Raw genomic sequence first — 21,974 nt, 5'->3', positions numbered from 1 at the left:
GTCAAATGACCCTGGCTGAGTGATTATCTAGCCTCCTTTTAAAGACCCCCAGGGTAGGAGCAAGCACCACTTCCCTTGGACGTTGGTTCCAGATCCTAGCTACCCTGTGAAGTAGCGCCTCCTGATATCTAGCCTGAATCTACTCTCAGTCAACTTACGGCCATTATTCCTTGTTACTCCCGGTAGGGCTCGGGGGGACAGGGACTCTCCCATTGCCTGCTGGTCCCCCTTGGCCAGTTTATAGACGGCCACCAGATCGCCTCTCAGCTTTCTGTTGTGGAGGTTGAACAGGTTCAGGTCCCGTAGCCTCTGCTTGTAGCACCTTTCCTGCTGCCCCCTGATCATGAGAGTGGCGCTCCTCTGGACCCTCTTGATGCTATCCACATTCCTCCTGCGCCCAGAACTGGACACAGTACTCCAACCACAGCCTGACCAATCTCATTTTCTTCTACGACCAGGTGACCTATCACCTGGACAAGGGAGAAGAGATTGATGTTATATACCTTGACTTCAAAAAAGCCTTTGATCTGGTATCCCATGATCACCTGTTGGCAAAACTGGCCAGTTGTGGCCTTGGGTCCACCATGATCAGCTGGCTGGGAAATTGGCTCCGTGGTCAATCGTCATGGTGCCCTGTGACTAGTGGGGTCCTTGGACCCATATTGTTCAACATCTTCATTGGTGATGTAGACATTGGAATCAGAAGCAGACTGGCCTAGTTTGCCGATGACACCAAACTTTGGGGCAAAGCATCCACATCTGAAGACAGGAGGGTGATCCAGGCGGACCTGGACAGGCTTAGCCAATGGGCGGACGAGAACCTGATGGTGTTTAATGCTGAAAAATGCAAGGTTCTCCACCTTGGGAGGAAAAACCTGCAGCATCCTTACAGGCTCGGCAGTGCTACTCTGGCTAGCACTACGGAAGAAAGAGGCTTGGGGGTCATCATTGACCAGAAGATGAACATGAGCCTGCAATGCGATGCTGCAGCTAGTAAAGCGATCAAAATGCTGCCTTGCATTCATAGATGCTTCTCAGGCAAATCCTGGGACGTCCTTCTCCCCTTGTACTCGGCCTTGGTGAGGCTGCAGCTGGAGTACTGTGCCCAGTTTTGGGCTCCACAATTCAAAAAGGATGCGGAGAAGCTTGAGAGAGTCCAGAGGAGAGCCACATGCATGATCAGAGGTCAGGAAATGTGACAGCCAGAACCAAAGAAATTAATAAGCAATAAATATGTGCTTCTTACAGGTGTTTGGAATTTTTGTCTAATATAAAGCTTGTATTTTTGTAACCTGCAAATGTAACTTGTAACTGTTTATGGAACTGACTAAGCCTCAAAGACAAAGCTATAGCTGTGAAATTAGCTAACCCAATGGTTTTCTTGCTCAGAATTTAGCCTTGACGATGATAAAAACTGGGTTCATCTTACCCAGCATATTCCAAGAAAGCACATCTCAAAAAAGCAGTCGGAGAGTTCTAAAGGGGTTAGATTTAAGCGGAGTAATGTTAATTTCAAACCTGAGGTGCTGCATCGTAATTTGTTTACTGGATAAACCCAAGTCTGGGTAGTAGCCTTTTATAATAATTTTTAACACCTTTTAATTCCATAGAATAATATTGATAGAACAACATTGTGAGTGGCTCTAAGCCAACAGATGAGCATAAAACTGGGTATAAAAAGCACCTGCATTAGGTGACCAGTAGGAAGGAGGGAACAAGATAGTAATTGCTGTTCCAGGCTGGGACTCCGGACTCCCAGTGTGAGTGAGGATTGAATCCTGATCAAGGGACCTTCCCCAGTAATCCCTTGGACAGCGTCAGTTGGGGATGCGTGACTTCGCTGGAATCACCTGGCACGCACCTGGCATTGAAGGACTGCTAATAAGTTGCCAACCCAAGTCTATTTGTTGTTTTCAACAGCCAGTGGCTGATACCTCACAGTGCCCTGCTGGCCTGTGACAGATTGATCTATTTATCTGGTGTTATTATTTACTGTTAGCTCTTTAATACTGTATTATCTGCTTATTGCATTTATCTTTCTGTTAAGTGTTGCATGTGTGCATTTATAAACTTGCCCTTGCTTTACTCCCAAGTCTGCCTCCTTGATCACAAACCAAACAGCCTATTGGCTAAATTGATATACTCACAGTGCCCAGCTGGCCTGTGACAAGGACAACAGACCTTATAATAAGAGGTTGAGAGCTATGGGACTCTTCAGCCTGGAAAAGCACAGGCTCAGGGGTGATCTGATGGCCACCTATAAGTTTATCAGAGGTGACCACCAGTATCTGGGGGAACATTTGTTCACCAGAGTGCCCCAAGGGATGACAAGGTCAAACTGTTGTAAACTACTGCAAGACTGTTTCAGGCTGGATATAAGGCCTAGTAAAGAATTTCTTTACTGTCAGAGCCCCCAAAGCCTGGAATAGACTGCCATTGGAGGTGGTTCAAGCACCTACATTGAACACCTTCAAGAGTAAATTGGATGCTTATCCTATGACCACAGTTGACTTCCTGCCCTTTGGGTGGGGGGCTGGACTCAATCTTCCAAGGTCCCTTCCAGCCTTAATGTCTATGAAATCTATGACCAGTGTTGCATAGAGGGGGAGGATCACCTCCTTGGACCTGCTCGTGATGCATCTGTGGGTGCATAACAAGGTCCTGTTAGCTTGATTGCGTCCTCACGTTGGCGGCCCATGTTCATCTTGGAATCAATAATGACTCCAAGATCCTTTTCTGCCTCTGTGCTGATGAGAAGAGAGAGGTTAAGAGACTCAAAAGCCAATGTCAAATTTTAAATAAAATCCAATACATTCTCTCAGGCAAGAGACTGTGCACGAGTAAATTTCATGCATGCCTAAAGACAAAATTGTTCAGAAGAGTACAAGCATGTGAAAACAGGAAATAACAAGCTCTCTCACAACCTGAATTACAAAGGGACATCACACTAAATTTTATTTACTATATGCAAAAAAATCCCATTGTTTTAAAAATTTTAAAAGTGAAGTTCTAGTCAAATCTGCACGATTCCTTCATAAAACAGCTTCACTGCTAAGCAAACATCCCATGAGGTGTAGAGCTCCTTTTAAGCTGGAAAAAAAATAATTCCTACTTCAGTTTCATTAATAGTCAGCATTTTTCTATAAATGCTGGTTTTGGAGAGAATTTGGGGACAGGATTCTAAAAATGGGAAGAAATCCACAACAAGGGAATCAGGCAACCTTATTCATATGTCCTACTGCCAAGTTAATATAAATCAGGTATTTCCATAGGCAAATACATGCTCACTTTTATCTCTGCTAGCCAATTTGTTTAAGGTAAGCATTCACAAACATATTTTTTGGGATATACAATAAGATCATAATGGTTCAAAAATGCAGGTAGAGACTGAATATTCTTTTTTTGCTCTCAAGTACAAATGATAGCAATTGCTTGAACTGCCCCAACTGCATTTTCTTTAGTTACATAGGAAGAGTATGACATTTACGCAAATTCTTTAACACACATAAAACAGAAAACCTAGTATTACTACCATCTCTTCTGAAGCTGTTTTGAAATATATGTTTATACAAGGGTGAACAGAGGTGACCAAATACAGTTTTGTGTGTGCGCCAGTCCCTAACTTGTTCCATTTACTCTGGAATAAATTTGACTCTGGGGGGGAGAGTGGAGCAGGCTTATGATGCACAGCTGTGTTACACTACTGTATTATAAGTCATTTTACTGTTGAAGTTACCCCTCAAAAAGTAAGGCGTAACGAGTAAGTATACATCGCAGTGAATTACATTGGTGTACCAGCCACACAGTATACCAATTCAGTTCTATTTAGTTTCATCCTGGGGTAGATCTTTACTTAAAAGTGAGCTGCGTCCTAATGTTACTACCTAGTGGCCTAACATTGTAAATGCCTACTGAGGGCAGTTAAAGCAGGGGTGGGCAAAATCCAGCCCGCAGGCTGGATGCAGCCCACCAGGCCATTCTATCCGGCCTGCAGGGCTGCTAAAAAATGTAGAAAATTAATATGCATCTGCCCCTGGCTGCCTGTCATGCGGCTCTCAATGACTTGCCAAAACTCAGTAAGTGTCCTTCCGCCCAATATAATTTCCCACCCCTGAGTTAAACCTTTGGGAGGGCAGGCTTTATATCCCCAGTTATAGCTGAGCTAGATTATTCTGTAGCAACTGCGTCATGTGTCCATATCCTGAGACCAGGTACAGATGAATCGCCTTCCTTACAATCATCATTCTGCTTTGTAGGCTGAAGACTGTTGCTTCTTCTGTTGCCTTAGGATGTTTCATGTCTCAGACATCTCTCTCTCTTCACTGTCCCCAACACACTGCTGGATATATGAGGTATTCTTTCTGCATATCAGGACTGGAAATTACATTGTTTTAGAAAGGAAGTCTTTTTCTTTAACAATGTTTAAAGCTTTCCAGTATCCTATGGAATCTGTCAATATCCCAAGCATCTGAACACAAAGCAACTGACAGGGTCATCAGAAAGGGTGCTTGACAATTTCATTTTACAGGAAAGAATATTCTTTGTCGGCAGGCATTCGTTATGAACAATTATTTGTTGAGCACAAAAACAGATAGATTAATATCAACTTATACCCTGTGTTAAGCATCTTTTTCACAGGAATTGCAAATTAGCAGTGCTGCCTATTTGGAATATATAAATTGTCTTTTTCCAACACTGGCGGCATCTCTTGGTATAAAACAAAATGTGGAGTTCAGCCAAGAGAGCACAAAAGAACTGTTGCACATCAAGGTAAATACAACAAACTGTTTTTGTTGTTTTTTCTTTTTTCTTGGGGGGGGGGGGAAGAGGGGGAGGGACAACACTCAGCTTGCTCCCTGCTTTTTTATCTCACTGGAAGAGCTCCATATGAGATGGCACAAAATGGATCCTTCCCTACAACATTCTAAAAAGACTATGAAGATGATGGACATGTTCATCTCTGGTAACACCCTTCAAAGTATACAAATACTTGGAATGAAGACCTAGGAGTCCCCTTCAGAAAAGAAAGGCACTTCTGGTTTTCTAACACAGCTTCCCTCAGCATTTAAGTATTTTGGGGATTATGGGAAGGGGAGACTCCACTGGGAATTGCACTGAACTGAAGAAAAAAAAGTATTGATACTGTTAAGTTACCAACATCACTACAAGAGGAAATTTAAATTTTGACTGTTCTTGCCAGTCCTTGATCTAAGTATGAGGGCTCCCAAATCCTTTACAGCTAGTCAAAAGGGAAATCAATGTTTGTACTACATACAGAGAAAAATATTGGAAGTCAACTGGATAGTATTAGAAAGTTTTGCTATGCATGTTCTGTGTAATTGAACATAATGCATTTTGAACTTGTGACAAAGGCTACTGTGTAGCTTTTTTCTGGGAATGATTGTTTATAAGAGAAAGATTTGTACACACAGTTTTGTTAGAATAATTTCTTGCATGCAAACCTATAATTTTTTAATATAGCCATAAAACAAGCAAAATCCTATATAAAAAAAATTACAAAGTAGTAACTCACAATTCTTCTACTTTAATTTTCAGCAGTAGCTTTAAAGTTATACCTTAAAAAAAATTAAAAGATGTACACTTTACTCCTTTCCTTAAATCTCTAACAATAAATAAAACTATAATAATACATTAATCCAACAGACGTACATCCAATTTAAGTCACCATATTCCTCCACTACAGCCAATCACATCAGTGCATTCACTAGTAGAAATTCAGTCCAGCCTTTTAGCATACATACAGTACTTGTGATATACAACCCAGGTTTAGGGTTTTAGTTTGAGGGTTATGGGAGTATTCTGTATTTACTGATTTATCAGGAAGGAGAAGAGCAAAAATGAGTTGGCTTGGGAAATAACTTTCGAAAAGCAAAAGGTGGATCCACAGAAAAAGCCTTCACATAATGGTAGTTGTCATGAGGAAGGCTTCGCACTTGAATGCTTCTTGGAAAAAGGTGCTGGGAAGAAGAGGGTAAATTAACAGCAAGCAAAATTAGAATTTTCGGAATATCCTTGATGTATGGAGAGATGATGTGCTACTTCAGAAGTGATGCTGCTCCCTCCCCATAAATTTTTCTCCTTTATTGCTATCCACATACCAAAGAAACCTTTAAAAGGCAGAATTAAAAAAGCATATATACAAAGCAAGACCACCTTTTATACACTGCTGTCAGTAAACGGCACTTTCAGAGTCATAAGTAGTCTGCTTCCGAGAGAAGAACTGAATGATTTTTACATTCAGTTTTACAGTAAGTAAAATGTACCTTAAGATACAATGCTGAAGTGACCTTGACAAATACCATACCATCCAAGTCAGATGATTTCTCTGCATTTATTTTCTGTTAGTCTCTGGGTAAGGTTTAACTTGATGCATGATAGACAGAAAAAAAAAAGTGTGAAGTAATGAATTTCAGAGTATATTACAGCTAGAATTTTCAAAAGGGCATAAGGTAGTTTGAAACTCCATAGAAGTTGGGTGTTCAAATCTCTTAGGTCCCTTGAAAAATCTTAAGAGTCACTGAAAAACTATTCATCTTAAATATAACACTATTTAAACAAACAGCCATAGCAGAATTACATTCTCCTATGCTCCTATTCAATTTTGTACTTGTAGCAAAAATACAGGGAATTGTAAGTACAGTGTAAGAAGAGAGGTAGATAATCTAAAGTTTGAACTTTTGGTTTTTTATTTCGAAGTCATAAATAACAGTGGTTTCATTTTTTTACCATGGATTGGTTATTTTCCTGAACAGGGTTTGATGGTACAGTACCAACTCCAGAAGGACTTTGAGGAAAAACTTGAGATGACGACACTAATTACATCCTTGACTGGCAGATGGATCCTCTTCTTTTTCTATTTTTTTGTAAAAAGAAATGCATTTACCCTAAATTGTTGAATATAACTTATTTTTTCCCTTAAAGCAATTTTGTCTGTTGCATTTTGAAGGCCATGAGAAAGTTCTTAGCAGCATTAAACAGGACTAACCTGCTTCTCAGTCTTTTTCTGTACACAAGCACAGCAGCAAATTAACTCTCTTAAAATCACAGAGGAGGGGAAAAACCCAAACTCAATGGCACTGCTTGTCCACAGAGGTTTTACATAAAAGTTTACTAAATGTCCATGTTTTCAGTTCTCCACAGAAAAAAAAAATGTTTGCAAACACAGCAGTAGTCCACAAACATTTCAAACACTTTTACACAAGGATTCAGTAAACAATCAACATTAATAAATATCATTTCCTCCTTCAAAAAAAAATTTTTTTGAAGAAAAATATAACATTATATTTGGCTTGCACACAATTTTAGTGCATTTCAAAGGGCCAGGTTGAATGATAAAAACCTTGAAAATGGTCCATTTTGAGTACCTGCCCTTATTTACCAGTTTTACCTAGTAAACAAATATAAACACCATGGCTTTCTATTAAAATACTCAAATAATCTATTAAGAGCAGGAGTCCGTGGTTGGAGGACTGCATTAAAATCCATAGCTGCTTTGCCTTTTAGCAATTTAAAATAAAATACTGAAGTTTTCTTTAACTTAAGTTGAAGTTAGCTTTGTGCTGCTGTCCTGTGAATCCAGATGGTTTAGCCAAAATAAACCTAATTTGAGTGCATGGACGGTCTGTATTGCATTTTATGAGCTTCGGTCCCTCATGATTCTTGTTGGGTCCTCTTTTGTGAGGCTTTTCCCTGAGTCATATATTTATTGGAAAGACTGCCTAAATAGAAGAAAAAAAGTCACATTACTACATTTGTAACTAAACCAAAAAAATAATTTATATACAACCTTTTTGAAAAAGATTTTAAGGTCTCTCTAAATTTACTTGTCTAACCTAGAGAGAGAAAAAAAAAATCAAAACAACATACTTGGATTAAACTAGAGTAGCCCTAGAGATGAACTAATCTAAATGATTATATTTTTTCCCTTTAAATGATGTCAAAAGCAAGTGTAAGACAACTTCATGCACTAAATGATCACTAATGAAAGCCTAAGATGGGTTAAGTAGGAAGACTGAGGCTTGAATGACTTGGAACAAACTAGTAATTTTCCCCTTTGTGTTTAAATACAATACATTTTTATGAGATAAGACTTTCAACTATAACAACCAATAAATAAATAAATTCAAGTCCTCAAGACTGACTTGTATTTAGCTTTAGACACTTTATAGCAATCTGAGTTCTACCCAACTACCACTTCATTTTTCTCTCCTGAAAGTGTCTAGCACCCATGCTACAAAAAACCAAGTAGTGCCAGTTTGAGCACCTCAACACTGAGATAACTTGAAACCAAATTGTTTAATGAAAGAAACTTGCAAAAAAACCAACCCTCTTGCTCTTCTCTTCAAATTATAACTTATTAAATGTTTGAAAACTATGCAAGGCTGTGTCAGTAGCATCGTCCTTCTAACAAAATATATAGGAGGTCCAAGTATAACCTCCTACTGAATCTTTTTCCTGTTCACATGGCGAGACTATTTCTAAGCTTTCTTCTGAGCCTAACTATCCACCTTTTTCAGTAGGATCAAAGGATGTATTTCCTTTAATACTCCATCCTAAGTTAAATGATCATGTAAAATTCTAGAGATAGACCATTCATTCCTATGAGGTGGTCTTACAGTAAAATGCTCCATGTATACATCCTAATAGACACTCCTTCAAAGCACATATTCCCTTCTCTCCAGTAGTCAAGAACAGGAAGAGAAGGGAGAAGAACTTATACAAAAAAAAAAACCCAAAATTCTCATCAGCAAGGGTTAATAGATAATGGGCAAGAACATGTTAAGCTCCCCAAACACGGTTTTAGCTAGTGATCTTTTTTCAAACTGAAAAGGTAAGTTACCAACCTGACTGGGGACTCAAAAACACTTTTCCTTTTTGTTTCTTTTTTTCTTCATGTAAAAGCATTCCCTAAAAATAACACATAGTGATGATGAATGAACATACAAATTACAACATGCAACCAAAAGGGTGCAATTAAAATCTTGACACCAGCTGCAGTAGATTCCTGTGAGCAGGTTAAGTAGGCTTAAAAAGAAGTGATACAGAAAACAGGTTACATGGCATTTACCTGATTTAGTCTACCAGCATGTTTAACAGCACTGGGTGAAGAAGGGGATCCACACAAAGCTTCTGACTTGGAACAACCTGAGAGAATAATACAATAAAGAATTACTTAGAGTTACTTATCAGAAACTGCAACAAACAATTTCCATCAGCCTATCTTAAGCACCTATATGGCCTCTATCACCACATTATCCAAGTGCCTTGTAATTTTATATTTAGTTGGAAGGGCATTCCAAGTACAGGATTAGAAAGAGGTGAGACAAGGGAAGGGACAAATACTAAGGATAATGTCAATGGCCAAATGAGTGCAAAAGGGGCAAATGTGGAAGAGGATCATGGAGTCCTGAGGGTGAGTAAAAAAAATTCAGAACACATACAATGGTACATGGAGAGCCAATGGAGTGACTCAGAAGGTCAGAAGCCAGCCAGAACATTGACTTGAAACCTAATATCAAACCCATATGTTTGACTAGAGTCCATGAATACTATTTTTGACCATCTATGCAATTAAAGTGGTTTGCTAAGCACACCTGTATTATTGGAAATTTAAGGGTATTATTGGAAATCTTTAACACCTAAAAATTACATAAATTTCCCTCCTGAAAGGAAGACTGCAACAGTCTTGGATGGTATCAAAATTTCTCTCTCTCATTTATACTTCACAAGTATCCTACCAAGACGGCCTTCTTATTTAAGCTATGCAGGACAGTTGAGGCCAGTTTTAAGATTTTTTTTTTGGATAGGACTCCTTATTACTTCCAGGCCATTTAAAAAAATACTCTACAGAAGTGTAATTTTTTTAGTGTTTCTATTTAGAAACTTTTCAAGTGGGACAACTTATTAGCTCAGGAAATGGTGCAGTTTGATATTCCTTTTGATGATGGAGGCTAGCTGAAGAGCACCCTTCAGTTTTCTTAGGATAGGCTTCAGCTTCATACTTCACTTTGCTGAACTGATACTCTCTTTCACTGACTGCTTGAGGGAGTGAAGAGATGTCAATCTAATTCAGATAATTTGGCAATTGGCTTCTAGTTGGAGGAAGGACTTGGTGTCATCCCAGGATTTCCACATCAGTGGTTTTCAGGTAAAATAGCCATTCTTCCCATGGTATTAAAGAAAAGGCATGTTCCTTCCGTCTGGCTGCTGACTTGGAAGAACTTTACAGATTGCCACATTATATCTGAGCATGAACTAAATTGTACAGATCTGCAACAATTTTGAACTAATTATGGGGGGAAAATAGTTTAGTCTCCATTGCTTAAAACATTTTAAAATCTGTGACAAGGATAGCTGGGGATCCAATTTTTACTGTTAGTAGATGAAATAAAATCTTAAATTTGGATACTTATTTAACAAATATTATGAAGGGAAGTAGAAAAAGCCAGATATTAAAGTTTTAACTGGAGCTTGTCTTCTGGGTCTAAAGCACAGGTTCTCAACCTGGGTGATGCAAGAACTTCTAAAGGGTGCTATAGTGAGGGTGGGCACTACTGCTGCCACAGCTGGGTGAAACTCCACCTGCAGAGCCTAATTGGGAAGTGGCTGTGGCAAGAATGCTCAAAGTGTCTCTCTTGGAAACAGAGGCAAGCGGAGCAGATGGAACAGTCCTACCTGCCTGTTTCTGGGAGGAGTGCGTGGGGTCAGACAAGGAAAGGGTAGGACAAGAGCAGCTGCTCCTGTCTCGTTTGCTTCCTGGTCTGGTTCTGTAGGGACCATTTGAAAGCAACTGCTCTTAGAACAGGGAAATATGCTGACAGAGCACACGGTATTTGTATGCTTATGTTTGAAAACAAAAACCCAATGTTTATTACGGCAAGGTTTATTCACCACTCAAGTCTGAATTTTAAGGGTTTCACAGCCTCTTTGTTTCTGCATAACCAAGAGATGAATTGTGTGTTACATAGGCTGTGACCATAGTTATGTTTATTCCACTCATAACAACCCAATACATATCAAGGAGTTTCTCACAGAGAAAACAATAGAGTAGCACTTGATTTAATTTTGTGCTTCACTGTGGTTTTTATTTATTTATTTTTTAACCTGAATATGGTAGGAGATAACTATTACAATGTTGCTGTTGTGTGAAAAGAAAAAAGTTAAGAGTCCATTAAATTCCTTATTCAGTAAGGAGTTATCTTGTAAGCTGTGGCAGCACAGTGGTTTTCAAATGGAGTGCTGCCAAAAAAAAAAAAAAAAGTTATGGACGAGTGCTCCATCTCTAAAAAGTTCATGTCTTGCCCTTCTCAGGTATAGAATGTCATTTAATGTAGGTGAAAGACCAAGGAAGGAAGTGGGGCTTTTGTTTATCACCTTCCTGAAAAAGCACACATGATCAGCACACATTGGTTACTAAACCTGATCCATTTAGTTAGCTAAATGCATTACATACTTCAGAGAGTTATATGCTCTGTTTGAGAAGTGCTCATGTTGAGTCATATCAGGGTTTCTTACCTGCAGGTCCTTTATAGTGTGGGCATTCTTTTTTAATGTGTCCTTCTTTTCCACAGATGAAGCAACGTTTCTCTCTTAAATCTCTGTCCTCCTGCCGTTTCCATTTCTCTGCTGATTGCCTGGGGGTCTTATCTTTTCCCATTTCCACTGTTCCTTTCCCTAGTTTGTTTTTTTGAGATGCACCTAATTGCATCTTTCCCTCTTTGACTAAGGTGTCTTTTTCTGTGGTTTTATTTTGTAGTTCTTTGTCCTCTTTACTTCTTTTCTCTTTATTTTCTGGGTACCTTTGGTTTCTGATATCTTCGTGATCATGTAGCCGTCTCACTCTGCAGAAGAGAACAGCAATTACACTTTATGTTAGTAGATACAGGAGAGAATTAAAACAAGTATAACTTTAAAAGCATTTCTGCAACATGTAACAAAAGTGAATGCGCCTATCCTTTTTACTAAAGCAAAGGTGGGATGAACTTAGCAGTATTTACTCATACACTCATGGCAAATTGTCTGCTGAAGCCTAGCTGAAAAAAGGCATTATGTACAATAGGAGCATCATGAAAAAAAAGAAAAACCACCAGCATCTTTTCAGAAGAGGTCAAACAGTAATAGTAACTTCTGGGAATTTGAGCTGGACAAAATTCTTCCAGTTCACAGTCCATAGCTTAACTGCTTCAAGTTGGACCAGATTTGATTTGATATTATTCAATCATGAGACACATTTGAAAAATGTGGCCAGTTTCATACTAAATGCTAGACATATTAAGGAAAAAAAACTTTTAATTCACAATCATGAGTCCATCCCAGCTACTTACAACACTAAAAAATAAAGGACTACAATTAAGAGTTTGACTGAGGAATTATGAGCATATATAATTTAGTTATGGCTTACTCCTGGAAAGCAGAATGGCTCATTAACAACTCTGTAAGACCAGGGAAAATTATGTCAAGTCAGACTTGCAATTAAGAAACAACATTAAAAAAGATGCTGTCCTCTCAAATAATTTATTTTTTTTTCCATAAATTGGTATCATCCTTCACAAAAAAGGATGCCATAGTTCAAGTTTGGTAAAATTTGGTTAGGTATTATTCAATCAAGATGCATTTGAAAAATATGGCCAAAAATTAACAACATTAAAGAATTTTAATGTGGGTGGTAGATTCAAAGTGCCCATGATACTTCAAAATCTACTACAAAATTCATTAACTGGTACCCTAAAGCCACTCAGATGCTTTTGAAAATCTACCCTACAGTCTTAACTACAGCCATTGTTACACATGGATCACTTACTAACTTGGTGTCACATCAATTCCCTAATCAAGTTATAAAGCTATGTAGTACAAAAAAGGATATTTAATTGAACTTACATGTTCCTTCTTCTCAAGGTAGTTATGTAATTATTTTTTGTTATTTGTTGAAGGCCTTCTCAGAAAAGGTGTGTGTATATATAAGAAGTTTAATTTCATGTCACTCCAGCCGCAATATTGGGGATTTAGGTTTGGAATCCAATTAATTTTTGCATGAGTGGAGGACAGTTAATATAGAAGTGCACTGCATATATTACAAAATGATTGTCTTAAGCATCCAAAATGGGGCTGAGAACTTATTAAAGCATAATATATGCTTAAAGCATAATACACACACACACACACACACACACACACACACACACACACACACACACACACACACACACACACACACACACACACAAAAATATTTTACAGGCCTTCAACCTGACTAAACATACAATTGAACCAGGATGATTTTCTCTAGACAAGCCTTTACTGCAATGGCCCACTGATGGCCAACCTTTTTGTCTAGCATGCCACAAATTAACCTGACCCTCCATGAGTGCCACTGTATTTCCCAACTCCCAGAAGTACCTCATGGAGTCTACACCCTAGGAGGCCAGAATGAACACAGAAGGGCTTGGAGCCTGTGGGTACTTGGAACAAAGTGGGAGTAAGGAATACTGCTGCAAGCAAGGTGTCATAGCTAACAACAAGATTAACACTTCCCTGGCTTTGCAACTGCCCCAGTTTTATATGGCAAGCAAGGATGCAAAGGCCTGAATTTGGTCACAGCTGCACAGCTAGAAAAGAATTAAACTGGCTCTTGGCAGTGACATCTAACACCTCTTCCCCCAGTAGTGTCCTGCATATTTTCCAGCCGCTTTTACTGAGTGCCTGGGTTTTCATATGCCACACAGCAGCTGTCTGTGCTGTGGCATGCATGCCACACATTGACCATCCCTATAACAGTCCATATTCTTAGAGCTAGAACAAGAGATGGACAGGGGAGGGGGGAAAAGAGGGGAGAGAAAAAAAGTCATTGACCTATGCTTTGCACATAGGAAATTGAAAACAGCATGTATTCATACCTAGAGAATGAAATGTCTATGGATCTTATTTCTGTTACTTGCACATTTGTCTAAGTAATGTAGCCCCCTAAAAACTCATCCTGCTTTCTCATCAGATCTCAGTACTTCTGGAATCAAACCATTTACATAAAAATCTGTTTATTTCCTTTCAAACAGCCAATACCCTATAGGCCTGGATTTTAATCTTCCAGGGTATTAAGGCTGCAACAGAAATTAATTATCCATTCACCTCCAACTAAACCACACAAGCTTTTATGATTTCCTCTTGGATTTTTATTTTAATGTCACCATTTTATGATTTGCAATCCTTAATTGCTTCTGTAGAATTAAATGCAGACATTAGAGTTTACCATCTAAAGTCCAAGAAAATCAGTTTTGCATTCATTTTCTACAGTAAGGTATTTATTGAATTTTGGACATCTGTTACCGAGTCCAGGAAGCCTTGTTCTTGTGTGTAAGCTCGGCTCAGTTCTGGTGAGTGGGTGTCTAAAAAGTCATGCTGTGGTGCCCTTTACTTGCTTTTTGGCACGATGAGAAGCATGATTCAGTAAACATCACAAAAGGTACCTTTGCTGGGGAGCTCCAGGATTCTATAAATAGAAGCTATTAAACAAAAACATATAGAAAGTTTTCATGAGCTCTCTTTCCAGCACATCACTATTCATCTTTGCATTCAGATACTCTCCGAATAATGCTTTCCTTTATTTAGGCCAGAACAAATATCCCTGAAATTGCTGAGTAGTACCTTGGGTAAAATATACATTTCATCAAAGGTTATGAAATTTTTTTTTCCTGTAAAAATCCAATTCTGATGATAGTGACATGTAATAATAGCGAAATCCAACAAAAGCCCCAAAAATGCAAAAAGGCACATTTTCAGCTTAAGAATTAAAACAAAATGTGCAGTGTGAGATTATTATTTTAAATCTAAAGTTATTAAAACAATCTACCTTAAAATATCTAAGGAAACCTGTAGTACCAAAGAAAAAAACATCCCCAAAACTATACTTACTTTCTTCGCATGGGGCAGTCTTTCATGAAATGCCCAATTTTACCACAAATTCTGCAGCACCTATCATTTGGGGCCAGTTCTCCTTCTGTCAGTACCTCTGGGTCAAAGAAGTATTCCTAAAAGGGAAAAAAAAAAAGTTACAGGCTACAAAAAAAGTCACATTTGTCTTGGGAGAAGCCATTTTATCCTGGGACAAAAGTGTTGTTTAGATATTCATGTCCATTATCCCAGAACGAGCCCGAAAAAGGTTAATGGGATAAGAAGTGCTAACAGTTTGTCCCAGGACATTGCAAAGTGTCTGATCCACTGTCCCAGGACTGCATAACTGAACCAACAGCAGAAAAGCAGCAGTACATTTGGTTGTTCTCTAAACCCTGACTGGAAGGGCTGTGTACAAACCATTTCTGGGACATTTCTGTTCCAGGACAAACTCAGGCACAACTTGACCTGGGACAAATGCAATGTTTGCTGCTAGTCATACAGGCAAAACTAGAAAGTGAGGCCACATCAACACAACAAGTGGACCACTTTCAACAGAAAGGCCTGGGATGATTTTCCCAGAAAGAGCTAGGCAGTGCTCTCTATCATGCAGTGGTCCACTACAGAATGTGGAAGGCCATTAAAGACTGCGGGACCTAAAACTGTTCAGCCTTCACAAGAGAAGGCTGAGGGGGGACCTGGTGACTGTCTATAAACTCACTATGGGGGACCAGAAGGGTTTAGGGGAGACACTTGTCATGACAAGCAACAATGGACACAAATTATTAGAGAGTAGATTTAGATCAGACATCTGCAAGAACTACTTCACAGTTAGGGCAGCTAGGAGCTGGAACCAACTTCCTAGGGAAGTGGTGCTGGCTCCTACCCTGGGGATCTTTAAGAAGAGGCTTGATGACTACCTGGCTGGACTCATTTGAGTCCAGTCTTTTCTCCCGCCCAAGCCGGGGGTTGGACTTGAAGATCTACAAGGTCCCTTCCCACCCTACTTCTATGATTCTATGATTAACTATAGCCTCCTAACTTGATACACAACTGCTATGTTCCCTATGAAAAGAGAAAAGGCACAGCTTTTACTTCACATGCTAATTTAGAAGTAATCCAGAGCTATATGGAACTGCATAAGTCCTTGCTTATAACCATAAGCCTGCAAGGTCTGATGCTCTCTGATCCCCTGGCTGCTGCTATTTCCCTCTTAAAGCAGCCTGCTCAACCACATAAATTTTAGACCAGGGGAGGCAACAATTTACAGTATAATTCTGAACCTTGACTACCTAGGATGCCAGTGAAATATGAAAAAGTGTTAGTCCTTAACAGAGTACAACTCTGTTTATCCATGAATCCTGTGTAAGGCTTCATGGCAAGTAAGGGACACCCCCCCCCCCCCTTAAGACACTTACCATTTTTGATGGATATTCTTTAGGAAATCCTTTAATTGGGGTACCAAACACCCTTCTGCCATTGATAAAAGCCTTCATTATAAAATTTGTCACTAAGAAATGAAAGCAAAAAATTAGTTGCCAACCAAAACAAGATCCTTACCTCTTCTATGTGCTATTTATGGATACTTACTTTTTCTTGATAATCCGGCTCCAAGATTGTGGTTCAAATCGAAGGGATCTATATGAAGAATGTTATGGGATTATATTACTAAAGCTAGCGTGAAGAAAAAATCAAGTGGTTCTTACCAGTTAAAATGTACATGAGCCATCCAATATTCTATTTCAACTGCAAACTCTATACACAAAAATTAGTTTCTCTGTATATACCAAAACAGAGCACACTCAAAAGGACACAGGCCCTGTCTGAATGAAATGCTGAAAATTCAATGTAGGGGCTGGGAGCAGGGGAGGGGAGAGGAGAGGATGAGGATGAAGACTTTATGACAAAAGTCAGACTGGCCAGAATGTTAGTGCCAGCACTGACAAGTTTTGGAATTATTCTCAAGCTTTCCTGACATAGTTCCTGGTGCAACATTTAAGAATTTCCAAGTATTTGGGAGTAGTAGTTCTTAATCCAGCAGGAAGAAAGTAAAAGACACATGGAAAAGGCAGATGTCTTCAAATGAATATTAGAGCAACCCCACATATCAGTGACTTCTGCATTTAATGTCTACCTTCAATGACAATGTATTTGGAAGTCCACTGCTTCTTGAAGGTTGTAAGTAGACTTTTTCTCCTAATGCAGATGACATGTTCCTTGAAATCAAATTCTTCTGTGTAGAAACGGAGAAGTCCCAGCCATAGCTGTCCAACAGATTCAGTATTTTTATGATAGTCGGGCCAAACAGCTGGCTGGAAATGAAGGAAAAGAATCTTGTTCTGATATTCAGCGATTCAGACACAGCTTAATGTAATACAGAAGCATATTTAAAGCTATTCTAAACACTTCCATCGCTTCATATTTTGAAGGCTAATATTAATACATTACGGATCATCTAAGTAGCATCAAAATTAGCAATTTCTTTCCCCTCTCCCTGTTCAATTTTGCCTGCTCTGAAAAAGATCATTTAAGCAGACTGTTCATTAAACACAGTTACTCCACTAAATTTAAGAAATTAAGCTGAAGAGTTATGCCACGCATCAAAGGAATGTGCAGATTGGCAAGATTTTTAGCAAAACCCAATACAAACAATCAAATGCAAAGTATTCATGTTTTGTAACTTTTACCTCCCCACACACAAAGATGCACATTTCATATATTCTATGTAAACAATTATGTAATGAAAGTCTGAAGACATAAGACCAATATTTTCAAAAACAGATATATTTAGCCACACTTCCATTATTTGTCCAATGTTTTTAGTTATCTGGCTATGTCCTCTACACTGCTTTAGAAATATAAGCAGTGCTCTCTCTCAATGTCTCTCTAATATGAGAGAACTTAGGCATTTTTTTTTATTAAAGACAACAAACATGAATAGGTACAACTTTTATATAGAAGTTTTCTGACCCTTCTGCCGCAAATAAATGTTACTTTTCTCTTTCAAATATAGTATATTTCTTGCCCTAATTTATGTGCTATTTATAAGAAATGTTTATTTTTCCTCCCATATGTATAACTCAAAGACAAATACAATTTTAGTGATTGGATTCTACAACTCCTGCACTTTTAACACGTCTTAACAGAAGTAGTTTTAGTTTGCAAGTTGCAGACCCCACCACTTAAAGGTCTATGGTTGATGTGGGCAGCTGTTTATGAAGGGCAAATAGTGCTACCCATTTACCCTCATATGTCAATGACAAAGGTACTATTTATACTTTGATAAGTGTGCTGGCTATTATGGACAGACTTGGCTGTCCTGGTTATTTTCAGTACTAATAGGCAGCCATGGTTTTAGGGCCCATATTAGAAAGCAGGCATGTGGAGAATAAACCATGGGGCCCACTATAAGCACTGGGAACTGTTTTGTATAATACTATATCAAATGAAAAGTGAAATACTCACCAATTCTTCTATTCTGTCAAAGAAATATACATTCCAACCATCAACTAAAATTTCAGGCTTCTTTGGTTCACTGTAGATCTAAGTATAGAGTAACTAGTTAGTATAGCTGTTCAGATTTGATATTTCAATAAATATTTTAGTCAACAGTGTACCAAAAAACTGACTTCTACTAATTTATTTCTTGACATACCATACCTCTTGAAGAACAGGAATAACTGGTGGATTTCTTTGCTGAAGAAAATAAAGCACCATAAGAGTATATGCATAGGAAGAAAGGCTACCTCTAGATGCATCTCCAATGTCACACATCTAGAAAGAGAAATGTTAAACTATATAAATTTTTGCTGTGAATGTTATCACTTCCAGAATACTTGAAGTAGAACTCACCTTTGTAAAGACTTTCATTGTATAACACAGATATTTCACTCTAGGATCAATGGCTGCGTAAGACGATAAGAGTCTTGTGTTATGCAGGGCCTGTAAATAAACAAGGTAGTCAATTCTGGGAACCAGTGAGTGATGTGGAAAATGTGTTAGCAGACTACAGCTTCTGTTGAGGGAAACTTTGAAAAAATAAAAAAAGTCTTTATTTGGCAAGAAGTATCCAAAAATTATTCAGTCACTGGCTGAAAGGCTTATTACTCCTTTATATGCATGCACACATCCAAACCTTTCCATTGTTAGTTATTAGTTATTATAAGCTAGACTTTGAAATCAGAAATTCACTTCTACCAGAAGAAATTTCTTCTGGTAGAAAAACAGCCCAGGAGCTAAACTGTACAGAGGTTTCTCTAGGCTCACGGCTGGAGAGCTTCACAGGCAAGTTTACCAGCCAGGGGGCACTAGAGGGCTGCTCCCTGAGCCATCCCACTTAGGAGAGCCCATTACTTAACAGCCTGTTGTCTCCCCTGCCTGGGAAGGAGGCAGGCTGTCAAGTGGCAGGTGCTGTTGAAAAGTAGTAACTGCCATGTCTGGGGAGAGTTACCACCAGAGAAGAATGTCTCCCACATACCCCCAATAAGTTGATATGCAAGAGGGTAGGCATTCCTCCATGGTGGAAACCATTTCAGTTCTCCCTTGCAGGAGAATAGCCCTCCTCCTTGCACTCTCCTAGAGGAATGCAGGGAGAGGGGAGAGCACTCCTCCCCTCCAAGGTTACAGCAGCCTGCTGCACACCACACTGCTCCAGTCTGACTCAGAGCAGCACAGGTAAGGCAGGGGCATTTTGCTGTGGCAGCAAGGCTCCTGAGCCTTGCTGCAAAGGCACAGCAGCCTGCCTTACTCTGCATTGCTCTGGGTCAGCTGGGTGGGCAGCAAAGGGAAGCTAGAGGGTTCAGGAACTGGGAGCTAGGTTGGGAAAAGCCTCTGCACATCTGCTCCCAAGTCCCTCTGGCTCCCCTGGTTGTTCCACTGCCCAACTGAACAGCAATATTAAAGCTGGCAGCTGAGAAGAGGGCTTTATCCCAGAGCCTTGCTGTAAGGGTAGTGTTCCCCATCTTTCCCATCACTCCCCTGGGCCAGCCCAAAATGCAAGGAATAGGAGCTATTCTTCCACAGGGGAGAACCAAGAAGGCTGCCACCATGGGACAATGCCTATCCTCCTGGCAATTAGCCTTGCTCCCAGCCACCAACTTTTAAAATCACCATTCTGCCACTCAGCAGGGCAGTGGTGTAGAAAGGAGAAGCTGGAGAGAGTTGGCAAAGCCTCCTGCCTCTTTCCCAAACCAGGGACTATATCAAAGAAGTTAGGTGAAGCGGCAGGGAGTTGTGGCTGCTGCTCACCTCACCTCCCAATCTATGAGGTTACCCCAGTTTCAAGAAGACACGAGAGAGTTTCCCCATGCTCCATGCCTCCTGATCTGCAGGAGAGAAGCTGGGGAAAAGCACACGCAGATATTCAATCTTCCAGGAGAAATTCTCCCGGGAGCAATTTAACATTGGTTGTTTCAGGGTTATTTCTCACCCAGAGCCTTTTTTCCCCCCCCCCTCTGGGAGGAAAAAAAAAAAAAAATCTAAAACTTCTCTACACTTTTGCTTTTGACTGAGAGGACAACAATTCTCTTGGTAGAAACTAAATGCCTGTATCTAGCCTTTGCTACAAAGTCACAGGCAAACACCGCAGCTACTGCATTCCCAGCAGCAGCAAATGCATGGTCCTTGACACTAGAAAGATGTTTTATCGAGAACGGACGCGTTCATCGAGATAACAATGTTATGCTCTGTTAAGGAGACCTTAAAAGCATTTTTTAACATTTATCCACTCACAACATGACAAGATGCATCATTCGAAGGATATTATCTGAGAGAAGTAAAGCATTAACCTAACACTGCACCTTCAAAAGGTTTCTGGGAGATGATATCTGGTATGGTTACCAAACTCGCATCCTTTTCAGTCCAGAGATACAAGAGCTATCTGACTGATCCATACAAATGGGTAACCTTCAAGAACAAATTTTCATCACAAAGTAACATTCCTGAGATCTACCTCACACACCGATACAAAAGTTTAAAAACATTTTTCTAATACTTGACAAGCTTTTTTGTTTCTTCAAAACCTACGTTCAGAGTTCAAACTGAAATCTATAAACAGATTCAGTTTGGACATACATGCCAGTAAGAGGACTTTAAGCTAACATTTTCTTCCTTTTACCAACCTAATTCTCCATAGCAGTCCAGGAGATATCTACTTATATCATGACAATTCAGATAGCCCTGATACAAAGCAATCCTTGCTCATAAGACATGTGGCAATGGTCTTTTTGCTATTTAGGATGTTATTCTTTTCCCTCCAAAGCCTAAAGACAGATCTAAACACCCAAGGACTGGTATTACCAGTTTACCTTCTTAATAAGAAATAGCCACTTTAAAGGTCTCAATTCTATACTGGACTACCCAGGCAGAGATAAATGGTGGATTAGATTCTAAGAACCCAACTGCACTAAGTGATATACGACAATGATTACTACATCATGAAAAGAAAAAGCATGCTAAATCCCCATGATAATGTCCCATTCTTCCCTCAGTTTATGTAAAAAGATTAAGAGATACTTACTAGTGTGTTATATAAACTGATGTCTACTTCAAGACCACTTCTGGCATGGATAAATTTGACAATTGGGACTTTAGCAGTTGTTATGGGCAAGACATTTCTTAGACCTAAAATGGAATATTGAAATGATTGATTTTCTACTTAAAGATAACACCACATGGAATTAAGTACTCCAATAATACTCTCCGAAGACTGCAGTAGGTTTCAATCAGTTGGAAGATATCAAAGGTATACTTGAACTCTTTATTAAGAGCATAACAAAATCAATTTACATTACAACACTAATTTTAAGAACACTCATCAAAAAAGCACAGAACCTATTCAATATAATGCAAAATTAATCTTTTAACATTAACTAAAAACTAAATGGAAATTATTTAAATATCTAATAACTTGATATGTAGAGAGAGATTAGTTCACTGTAACCATATATGATTTTTTCATAAAAAGGCATTAAAATATAAAAAAAATTCTTGTTAAAAATAGTATTAATGATGATAAATATTACCAGCTGTTTCAATGATAATGTATCAAAAAATGCATAGTTAAGTTTAAA

At 39.0% G+C, this 21,974-nt stretch overlaps 1 protein-coding gene across 2 annotated transcripts in view; it reads right to left on the bottom strand.

Moving 5' to 3' along the window:
- Positions 1–6,684: 6,684 nt before the first annotated feature.
- Positions 6,685–21,974, bottom strand: part of TUT7 (terminal uridylyl transferase 7) — a 39,257-nt gene continuing 23,967 nt past the window's right edge. For both annotated transcript variants that reach the window (XM_090038623.1, XM_090038624.1), the window contains exons 18-29: positions 21,422–21,525; positions 18,757–18,846; positions 18,565–18,678; positions 18,370–18,447; positions 17,039–17,216; positions 16,495–16,542; positions 16,323–16,414; positions 14,926–15,041; positions 11,536–11,861; positions 9,089–9,165; positions 8,865–8,928; positions 6,685–7,739 (exon numbers count right to left, since the gene is read on the bottom strand). In XM_090038623.1, the coding sequence (XP_089894749.1) occupies positions 7,672–7,739; positions 8,865–8,928; positions 9,089–9,165; positions 11,536–11,861; positions 14,926–15,041; positions 16,323–16,414; positions 16,495–16,542; positions 17,039–17,216; positions 18,370–18,447; positions 18,565–18,678; positions 18,757–18,846; positions 21,422–21,525 (1,355 nt within the window). In that variant the 3' untranslated portion in view covers positions 6,685–7,671. The remainder of the gene's footprint in view (positions 7,740–8,864; positions 8,929–9,088; positions 9,166–11,535; positions 11,862–14,925; positions 15,042–16,322; positions 16,415–16,494; positions 16,543–17,038; positions 17,217–18,369; positions 18,448–18,564; positions 18,679–18,756; positions 18,847–21,421; positions 21,526–21,974) is intronic.

Source organism: Crocodylus siamensis, chromosome 3 (genome assembly GCF_052110815.1).
Source record: "Crocodylus siamensis isolate JL-2025a chromosome 3, ASM5211081v1, whole genome shotgun sequence".
Taxonomy (NCBI): Eukaryota; Metazoa; Chordata; order Crocodylia; family Crocodylidae; genus Crocodylus; species Crocodylus siamensis.
This window is presented reverse-complemented; position numbering and strand designations above follow the sequence as displayed.